Below are 11553 nucleotides of genomic sequence, written 5' to 3'. Positions count from 1 at the left end.
TGTTGAGTTGCAAAAGGTTTAGGTGTTTGCTGCTAGTCTGTTTTTTATTTCCAGTAGCTGACTTATCACAGGCAGTCCTGAAAGAAACTGCCATGCGCAGAACATTTACGAGGCGACGTCTGAGCTCGTATGGATTTTTCGTTAAATTCCTTGGCATTTAGTGTAGGCTGGGTGTTTCCTCAGGCTTTTTTAAAATATAAAAATATATAGTCCCCGCATTTTAAGGGAGTTTTCGGTATTGGCAATTTTCTCCAATACTGACATAAAAGGAAACATCTAGGTCTGAAGACTGTAACCGGAATATCCATGGGACAAGGTGGAGTTGGCCAATGGTCCATTCTCCGCCATCCATAGAGCTCTCCAAATGGAACTTTTCTGCAGTAGAAAGCTTAAAGTGGACTGTGCCCTGGGTATGCTCTGTGGAATCGTCACATCCTGGATCCAGGCCCCTTCACGATATCACATTCACCAGATTTAGAAAAAAAACACTTCATGATGGGTTTATGTCTAGTATTAGAATGTAGTGAGACAAGGACCTCCGTCTGGTGTAGTGCAATCCAGACCTCTGTCAAAAAGCACCTAGGGGGGGGGGGGAAGGTCCACTATTATTCACTTAGTGAAATGCAAGTGGAAAGGCAGTGGGGTTATTTATTTCTCTTGGTCATTTCCAAGCCCCGATACCCACACGGGGGAGTATCGCCACAGAGTGGAGGTTTGGAGTCAGAGTTTTCCTTCTCCTAGATGGGTTGCATTATTTAGGCTGACGTGCCCCATCAACACGAAGCTAAACTGGTTTTGAGGCGCCAGTGTTCCGCCTTTCATCCCTTCTCCTGTCAGTTTGTAAGAACAGGTTCCGCCGGATTTTTGAGAAAATCACACGTGAAGGCCAGGAGCTGGATTTGACTGTCAGAGGCATTTAGAGACGCAAGCCATGGGAGCATTTCTTGGAAAGTGGGTGCTTATCCCCACTTTCACCCCCGGCATTGACAGTCCTTTGGAACCCTGTTTTTACATTTAAAAAGCAATAAAATAACACACCTTTTAGCTTTGTTTTAAATTTGTTTAATTTAGAAAACAAAAACGCTTTGTGAAAACAATAAATAATTTCAAACCATCCAACAACATACCAACAGATCTAAACACTGTACTTAAAAAACTCATTGAAAAAACATCCTAACCCACACAATTCAAATCAAGGTTGATGACTTTCTGTGAAATCAATTGTTATAGAAAGCCTGAACACTGACCAGTAACACGTACATAACCTGTGGGCAGCAGAAACAAATAGCTCGTTGCCACATCACAGGTCTGCTATTGGTCCGCTATTGGTCTCCAATGCCCACAGGTTACGATGTCACAGGTCAATATGGCGGCCTACTGTAACAAATGGTCTAGCTTTCCCAGACTGATGCCATCACAGAACTGTGAAGAGAACATCCTGGTGTTGTGCTCCTACATATACCATATGTTCAGAAAAAGACAAAGCCCTGTATGCACCTTGTGTTTCTGTTGTAATGAAACTAACTATATACCATATGTTCAGAAAAAGACATATACCATATGTTCAGAAAAAGACAAAGCCCTGTATGCACCTTGTGTTTCTGTTGTAATGAAACTAACTAGCAGATATTGTCATATAGTGGACTTAGACAAATAATGCACAGGTACTTATAGTAAGTAGTACCTGAATGATAATGTACATGAACTAATGAATAACCTAAGCAAACAAAAGGGGTAGTTTTTATTGCTTCTGTGTTAGAAAAAGATTACTTGAGATGGATTCACCTGAAGCATTGGAAGTGTTTCCTTCAGCTTAGTAACACTCTCCACTTGTTTGAAAAAAAACAAACTGGTGCTTTATTCATTTATGTAGACTAGACACAGTTTAACAAATAAACAAATACATAACTAAAACGAAAAAAAAAAATTTAAGTACATGTGTCAAAATTTCTACTTCAATTTGTAAAAATAATAACAAATATTTAACAAATATTTACAGCACAGCCCAGGTCGAACCAGGAAAAGAAAATTACTGGCAATAACCAAAAATTTTTAGATTTTTTTGTTTTTTTTTCCTCTGAAAACAAAACATGAATAAACTCTTGTTTTGAAACCAAACAGTTTAAAGAAGAACAAGGAAAGATACATTAAAATATCTAATAAAGACTTTTCACAATCTCAGCGCTTGACTTTTCATTGCAAATATTTATACATAGTTTTTAAATTCAAAACAAATATTTGATTTTCTACCACAAAAGAATTTACAGTGATCAATCAAACACAGTGAATGACTTAGTACAAAACTAACTTAATTTATACAACTTTTGTGCACATTAAAGCACTAAGCAATCTTAACACAGGACTACAGGTGCTGGTCAAGTTCTCTTTATTTGTGCCTGAGTCAACTTTCAGTAAAACAGAATGTTGCTAGCCAAGAATACAACCAATAAGTGAATCATTCAAGTCAGTAGACAACAAAATAAACAATTACACTGAACCTCGCATTACATAGATATATAAATACATATAAATACTGTAAAATGGCTTGAATGACACATACATCTGATTAATATTATAACTCTTAATATCTCTCCTGGCTGACAAAAGGGGTGTGGTGTTGGGTTAATATTGATTTGGTTTAACATTTCAACTATCAATATCTTTCCTGTCTGACACTAGAGGTAGTACACTTAATTGAATGGACAATGTTTTGATTGTTTTCAGTTTAATAAATACATGAACATAGGGATTATTGCATCTTTAACAAAATATTATCCTCTGGCACTTTCTGCATACTCATATAATTCACTAATTCAAACAGCTTTAGTGTGATTCCAGTTCCAACCCTTGGACACCCAAGGAGGAGGGCTGTGCTAGCACCTCAACGCAGGAACAGTACTATATTGGCTTATGGGCCTAAACGTAATATGAGAAGAAATACTGTACATTCCATTTTATATCAGTAAGTCTATAATAAAAACATCGGTACTATACGCTACATCCCATATGCTAGGACAAATGTGTACAAGTGCTCCTTCTTCTCTAGTGCTATTAGAGCATGGAATGGGTTGCCTGAGCTAGCCAGGAAAACCAGTTACTTGGCAGTATTTAAGTCATTGGTTAATATGCATGACTGAATGCATGACGCGTAGGATGTAATCATCTTATTTTTTGAAGTAACGTCTATATTATATAATATAAGATACTACACTTTCACCAGAAAGATAAAGAGATGGAAGAGGAAACGCTTGACACAACATCCGATGGTTCTGTCTGCTTCAATGACCTGGCAAATGTTTGCTGTTACTTTAAGCTCTATCAGGGCTGGCCTTAGGCATAGGTAAACTAGGCAGCCACCTAGGGCCTCCGATTTGTGCCTCCTGTGCTTCACACAGGGCGCAAAGAAATATTTTTTTTTGGAGAAAAAATTGCAACCCCAAGGATCAAATTTCAAACAAAGCATAACCCTATGGCTCTGTGTCTACTAGCCTAGCTCTAAGTCTCTACTAGTACTATGATCCGAGGTTTATTTGCAAACGTGTAGATCTACTCGCTAGACTACATATGTTAAAAGACCATTGTTTCCTCCACTGTATGTGGAAACATCATTTCTAGTCTGGTGATCATGAATCATACATGAAGCACATTAGTGCTATCAGCGTTATATGAACTTATTTGTTGATTTAGATCTAGAAACAGGACGTTTCATAATTCATTGCATATTTTTGTCTTAATTCTTTGCTTTCCTATTTCATTTGGGACCACACAATTCACTTTGCCTTAGGGCCTCCAATTACCTAAGGCCGGCCCTGACTCTATAAAGAGGTAAGAGCATTAAATTAAAGTTATTAAATTCCAGTCCAGAACAAAGAACAGAAAATCTTTCAAAATTAAAAACAAACAAAACCATTGTATTACATTTAAAACAAGTCCCCTTTCCTTCCATTATATTGCTTTCATGTGGGTGTGCAAGCCTAACAGGTAGATTGTTGGCTACCAAGCTAAAGATCCCACGCTTGGAGTCCTTGAGTTAGTTTTTAACCTAAAAAATTTAAAGATGTTCCTGAGACATCTAGCATTAATGAGTGTGAATGTTTCTGGCTATTTAGAAAAAAAATGTGTATGCCCACATTGAGACTTAGTTATCCATGGGGCATATGATACAAAGTTCACCTAATTCTGTGGTGAACAGTTAGTGTGGGTGTGATGTGGCCACTACTACAATCACCTGCTTTAATTGTCCGTAACAAATCTCGGACATAGGGAAACCACATAATCTTAAATAAAAAAAAAACATCACATAGATTATACAATGATTTACACACAAAAAAATTCAATGCAGAAAAATAACAAACAGTCAGCATGGTCCAGCAAGATCCTGTTCAAACATTCTCCACAACAATAGTGTGTGCCATGATGTCATAAGCCGCTCGGTTATGTTTGAAGAAAAACAAAGTCAGGCAAACAGGCAGAAAAAATGCGATAGTGAAGTTTTTTACAACGGATCTCAACAAAGCACTGAAAGAAGACAACAAAGAAACAACATTTAGTTTAGCCAACTACACACAGTGTCAAAGGTCAAATTGGACCATTGTTAAATTACAAAATTTCGGTAAACAAATACTTAAGCAAAGATAACGGAATTAAAATATGTATAAATGTTTGCTTAACGTTTTTATCTACTTAACCCACTATTTATAAATTTGGTATTCATCTGGCCAGTACAGTAATGAAATTTAAAAAAAAAAAAATTTTAAATACAGATAGTCTTAGTAAGTATATCTTTTGTGGTCACATTTCAATTACACTATGCTTCCAAATGAAGGCTGTGACTATTGTAATTAAAAAAAATGACAGACAGGAAAAAAAGACAAACAGGGAAACACTTTAAAAGATTTTGCAACACACATTTTACTATCTTCTTTCATTACATTCAATTCAACAATTCACAAGTTTTGTATTTAGGTCACATTTAAGTTAAAACTAAAACCTAAAAAAAAACATTAAAACTATATTGAAATTTTAAAATATAAATATTTTCAACATAGAAATGTGTAGTAACATATGGTTAACTTTGCATGAGACTATAAAAAGAATTGTTTTAAAATAAATTTAAAATCTTAAGAAACTGTTCAAAACAGACACAAACACAGCTTTTACAGTTCAGAGGACCAAGGCAAACACAAAAATATGCTCACCTTTTAAAGCTCAGAGGACCAAAACAGACCAGAAATATGCTTACCTTTTAAAGCTAAGAGGTCCTGCAGGGGAAACCATGACTTGGCCATGACCTAAACTTTGAACTTGATCACAGGATACAACTTTTAAGCCTAACAACCTCTTGCCAGGCGTAGCCCCAGCTCCTCCAGGTCTCAACTGAGGTCTGTACAAGCACAGAGTCTTGAGAGAAAGAATTCAAACGTTAACAAAAACTCAATGAACAATTCAAAGCAATGTATTATACTAGATAAAAACACAAGAAGAAGTCAAAATATGATTCAAGCATAGATTTTACAATCATACAGTTAGTCTACAACTTGAAAGATTAACAAGAATTTAAAAAATAAAGAACACTCTATACAGACATTAAGTCAGGTGATTGAAAAAAACAAACAAGACAGATTTAAACAAAAAGTCAACAAAGAAATGACATCACAATTTACAAGTGCAGATGAGAGGATGAGGGAATCTCAAAACTAAATAATAATTCAGATTAAAATCTCATTACAAAATACAAATGCAAGTGTGAATCTAAATGCTGAAATATGAGGCATAAATATATCACTAAAGGCAAAACTAGGGACCAAATGTTTTGATGAGAGAAAATGGTGAGGGTTGTGAAGTAATAGACAATCCTGACCAGGAAACGAACAATAAACTTTCTGATTCAACAACTCTGCCTAGCAGCAATGCAGCACCAGGTGACAAACCACTCTACCATTCAGATTGCCAAAAAAAGAATTTTTTTATTCTGTTGTGTTTAGCCAGCCCGCACTTTGCCATCCGGAGGTCAATGGTTACATGACCCACCCAGTACAGCCCCCTCCCCCAATTCAAAATGCCCATGTCCACCAACAAACTTAACCAAGCCAACACTAATAGCTGTTAGGCATTTATTAAACAAACAAAGGTTAAATGAATACAATAAAAAAGGTTAAACACTGAATGGACAACATGAGAAAATAAAACAAGAGTCTATGAATGGCAGATGAAATAAAAGTGATCTCACAATGTGTATCTATAGATATACACTAGAACTACTTAATAACTGTACCTCGAAAATTGTTATCAAGATTCTGTTCAGAATTTCTAAAACTATAACATCAAAAGTGATTGCAAAAGCTCTTTCATAGTCCATTTCAAAATCCATCAAGTCCTCTGTATTTAAGAAGGAACTGAAAGGGAAAATTAAGAAATTACTTCACAGAACAATTTCCTTTATCATGTTTACACTATAAGAAAATGTCATAGCCAGTGATGGCCTAACTATGGCAGGCGGGCCACATCCAGCCCTATTGAAACTTCTGTCCACAGAGCATGATGAAGACGCAGAGGCCATTGGACAGGGCGATTATTGGTAGGTGCCATTTGAAAGGGGGTTTACTGATGTTGCAAATGACACCTGTGCTAGAAATGTTAATATATTGTTCCCAGACCAAAAAGTTTGGCCATCACTGACCTAAAGAAATCACTCCGAACTTTGAACTTAAAAAGTAAAACTTTATATAAGTGCTTTGTGTGAACTGAAACTGTACTACTTGATACTTAAGTTGAGTTTTAACTCATTCTCTCCTAATTAATGATACTAACATTGATTTGACTCCATTTAATTAAATTAATTTTTGGTTTTATAAACTTGAATTTGTGTTATATAAAAGAGCATCCATTCTCCTATAATTCTAGACCTAAAGTAACGTTTTCTGATTACAAAGAAAAATGTGTTATTTAAGTTTAATCATAACAGGGTAGAATGTACAAATTGTGAAAAATGAACATTTCTGTCTAGGTTAACCACATATGTTGATGGAAAAGCTAACAAATAATTCCATCTTCGACCACAGTTTTGAAATTTTACTGAAACATGTAAATGCAGCCATATCTCTGTTGTGCCTCCTATGTTAACATTTTTTTTACTGAAGACATAATTTTGTAAATCTAATTTTTCCTGCAACTCAATTTGAACATCAGTAAAAGATATTTAATAATTGTCATTTATATTTATTTTTTTTTTATTTATTTACATCCTAGAAGCGAATCGTCATTTCTTTATAGAGCAGTGTTAGGTGCATTACATGGATATCGATTTCTTTAAGCACTAATTCATTTGTCAACAAACAAGTTATGTGACATTGTAAAACCCTTTAAAATAGATTTAATATCTTGATAAAATGATATAATCAATGAAAGTCAATTTCTTTCCTTGCAGTCGGAGGTTGTTTCATTCATTTGCATTAGATGCCTACCGTGTAAAACAATTTTTTTAGCCTGCTTTAAGTCATCGCAAACCGTTGAATCTTACAGTTTCTAAAAAAAAAATTCCAAAATTGTATTTAATAGCTTAACAAAACAAGTAATAAGAACTCCCTTTCAAAATCCAGCAAATCTCAGTTTACAATAAGAGTTTAACATGTTGCTTATCATTTGTTTCACCAAACTGTTGAAAGATAAGCTTATTTTCGGCATGTGTTTGTATTTTATTTACAATTTTTATTATTAGATTCAAATAGAAATCAAATTGCGGGCTAAAATTTTAACAAGATGTTGCCTGTGTATTATAACTCATAAGGTGAATAGTGGATAGATCTGTTTTTTATTCTATAATACTTATGAAGCCATTGTAGCATCCAACCACTGATGGTTTCCTATATGTCGTCATAAGCTACATAAATAGAATATTTTGAAATATTTCATCACTAACCAAAAAAAAAAGTCTTTTTGTGCTATAGATAAGTTTTGAAATATTTTAATTTTAATTTCAATCAATTTTCAAACAATACCATAAAACTTGTTTAAAAAGCTATGTATTTTTCCAAGAGGCCACAAAAACATATCATGCTTTGCTGGTTTTTTTTTGTTTTTAATATTGTTTGAATAGTAATTATAATTGTTCATGAATATTCTTATATTATTTTTGGATATTGCTATATGTTTGTGAAGCCGACTTGGTTTCATAACCACATCTGAAAATGCCGTCATTCAAAGTAGAACATTACAATACGTTTTATCTAGTGGCAATTCACTAAAACTCTGGAAAATACTCTTTTACATACCAGCAAATTTTTGTAGCAACACTTTGTCAATGTTGTTTGTTTAAAAAAGGTTAAATTAGTGAATTTGAATGTTAGCTTTAACATTTTTTTTTAATTAACATTTACTTATTATCAAATCATAAACATTTACGCGCGCAAGATCTAAGGAGAATAGAAACTGATTACAGCAACGGAGTAGAATTGAAAAATAGAACATGGGATTCCCCAACTCAATTTCTAACGTTGTTTCTGTTCTTAAATTAGAAGCAAGCTAACCATAATTTGTCTATATTTAGATTGCCAGCTTTAATTTTGAAGAATTTATTTTATTTGTTTTATTTCAGTGCACCTTTAGTTTCTTCTTTCCCTCTGTATGCTTAGTGCCCTTACCGCCTCCTACCACATCTTTGGCTCCCAGCGCCACCCAATTTCACGAAAACAGACCCCCATGGGTCAGGTTGTTTTTTTTTAACTAGACATACTGTCTTATTTTTTTAAAGTTGTTTATTTATTTATTAGCATTGGATAAAAAACTTTGGGTTTTTTTTTATATATTTATTTAATTCAGAGTTGCCCCTATTGCTTAGGATGTTTATTATTTATAGGAGTTTTTACATCAGAAATCGGAGTAAGTGGGTTAAAAAAAACAACAACTAATTCTCTGACTACACACCATACAAATGTAAGTGGATGATTGTGTCACATTGCAAAATGAATGTATTTTGTTGGTGTTGTGCAACAGAATTAATCATTTTTAAACACTTTATATAAATTCTGGTAATTATGAAGACTTTGTATATAATGAATTTAATAAATTATATACATTTTGTATCAAAAATAATAATTATGACACTGATTCATACTTGATTTAAGAGAAAAAAAATATTATTGCATGGAAACAATTTCATCAAACAAAGACAGCAAGCAACATAGAAAAAAGAAAAAATTGAGCCACATCCTTATTTTTTAATTAATATGTACCAAATATTTAATGTAATAAAACTCACAGCTGGTCAAAACTGAACTCAGTCATCAAGAACAGAGAAACTGTCATTTTGATATAGAAGAGAAATGTGAAGTCAATGAGCTCAGCAACTATTCTTTTCCAAAATGTAGGGACTTTGTATAGGACTCCTGCAAGAAAACAAAAAATAATCTTTAATTTTTGTTTTATTAAACAATGCAACATAGAGATGCATGAATCACATTTATTTTTTATTTATTTTTTTTACAAAATGAAAAAATTAAATAAATATATTAAATCACAATATTGCTAGAACTGTTGATCATCTAAAAGAGACACATGAACTGTTAGTTAGTTAATTGGAGTAAAACCATATAGCTCAGTGGTTTTGAAAGTTTTTTTGACCCCCTTTATTATGTCAAATCTTGCCCACAGACCCCTATAACAAAGAAACAGCTGTAGACATAAATGTGTGTTATTATAGTATGTATTTTTATAAGTAAAAATATTTTTTTTAAAATCTTGTTTAAGGATTGACTATTAAGATTATAACTTTTGTTTAATTTGAAAAAAATAATTTTAAGAGTGTATTTATGTCTGGCTCAATGTTTGTAGGTAGATGAGCTAATTTGTGAATCTATTTAGAATAATCTAGATATCCAGATCTAATACTCATATTTATTATTTAACCTTGGTTAGGCCAATAATAGAATATGCATCCTCCGTTTGGGACCCCTCAACTGAAAAAAAATTTGGAAACTGGAACAGACACAAAATAGAGCAGTGAGATTCATAACAAACGAACACCTTTAGTAAAATCACTTAATTTAGAAAGCCTTCAGGACAGAAGACTCAAAAGTAAAGTAGCAATTATACATAAAACACTGAACCATAATCTTCAAATACAAAAACATTTAATAAAATACTCTGAAAGACACAAAGATAAAGGCACATTCCTCGTCCCATATGCTAGGACAAATTTGTACAAATACTCCTTCTTCCCTAGTGCTATTAGAGCATGGAATGGGTTGGCTGAGCTAGCCAGGAAAACCAGTGACTTGGCAGAGTTCAAGTCATTGGTTAATATGCATGACTAAATCATACTAAATGCATGATGCGTAGGACGTAATCATCTTCTTTTTTGAAGTAACGTGTGTATTATATAAGATTTAAGATATTTTTAAAATAGTTTTTATAGCTTTATAAATATAGATCTAGCTATATGAATAATAATAATGTCATATGTCTAAAAAAAAGTAGAGTCTGCTATATATAGACATAGATCCTAGTACTATAACTATATTATATCACATGTAGTCAAGTATAATAGTCTTAGCAGACAAATATTTTCTCTAAACTGGTAAAAAAGTTATTTTACCTTGCAATTGTTGTTGGGGTTCAGTTTGTATGTTGTTGGTATAATACACACTGTTTCTATTTTGCACTCCTGCTATTCCAGTACCTGTTGGATCTAAACGATTTTGTAACTGATTGTTTGTGAGTGGATCATTATTGCCACCACTGAAAGGTATAAAATGTGGAAAAGCCTGCGCTTGTATAATGAAACTTGTTGCTAAGAACTGGTGCATCACACACGCATTTTGATACTGCCACAGCCATGGTCGCAAAGATTGGGCATATTGCTGAGCATTTTTGTATTTGAATTCATGACAACAATGGTTGTGATTTGCCTCGTCTACATTCACTTCTTGATGACATTGATGTTGATCAACAATGTTTTTACATTTATGTGTCTCTTTGTTTGTATCGTTAGAGTTAGGAGAAGTATATGATGCCATTTGTAATTAGTCTCTAGATCTAATCTACTTAATGTTATTTCCAATCCAACAGTTGATCTATATATTATCTAAATCTAGTAACAAGGCAAATGTTGATATTGATAGAATCTAGATCATAGTCATAGTAGATCTAGATCGTAGTTATCTGATCTGTGTCTAGATCTTCCTAGCTTGAAGTTTATAAACTAGACTTAACAGGAAGTTGCCTAGAGTTACGTGTCATGAATGTAGAGAGAGTTTGCTGCCAACTCTTTGACTTAAAGAAAACTCCAATTATTTGATCTAAATCTATAACAATGCTTGTCTTCGAGTCCGAAGATTAGTGAGGAATGCAGTATTTCCTGTGACTGCGCAGCCCCAGCTGTGACCTACATATTGCCACACCCAGGCCAAGCATAATCATTCCCCCAGGTGGTCGATTTAGATTTTCTTTACGCCGTCTGCGTTTGTCCTCGGCAGCGGATTTTCTTTTGGTCTCAAATGTGTAAATCTATAGAGACAATATAAATCCTGAATGAAACGATTAAATGCAACGTATAAA

The 11553-nt window shown here is 33.6% G+C and overlaps 1 protein-coding gene across 1 annotated transcript; it reads right to left on the bottom strand.

Annotated features, from left to right (window-relative positions):
• Positions 1–1039: 1039 nt before the first annotated feature.
• LOC106053782 (protein FAM8A1-like) lies at positions 1040–11260 on the bottom strand. The gene is made up of 5 exons (XM_056015888.1): positions 10592–11260; positions 9257–9383; positions 6275–6395; positions 5243–5400; positions 1040–4518 (listed from the first exon to the last, which is right to left on the bottom strand). Exons 1-5 carry the CDS (start codon positions 11010–11012, stop codon positions 4383–4385), a joined length of 963 nt encoding a protein of 320 aa, XP_055871863.1. The 5' UTR covers positions 11013–11260; the 3' UTR covers positions 1040–4382.
• Between the last annotated feature and the right edge of the window lie 293 nt (positions 11261–11553).

The sequence above is a fragment of the Biomphalaria glabrata genome, chromosome 17 (assembly GCF_947242115.1).
Source record: "Biomphalaria glabrata chromosome 17, xgBioGlab47.1, whole genome shotgun sequence".
In the NCBI taxonomy this organism is placed as follows: Eukaryota; Metazoa; Mollusca; class Gastropoda; family Planorbidae; genus Biomphalaria; species Biomphalaria glabrata.
The sequence above is the reverse complement of the archived record's forward strand: the minus strand, read 5'-3'. Positions and strand labels throughout refer to the sequence as shown.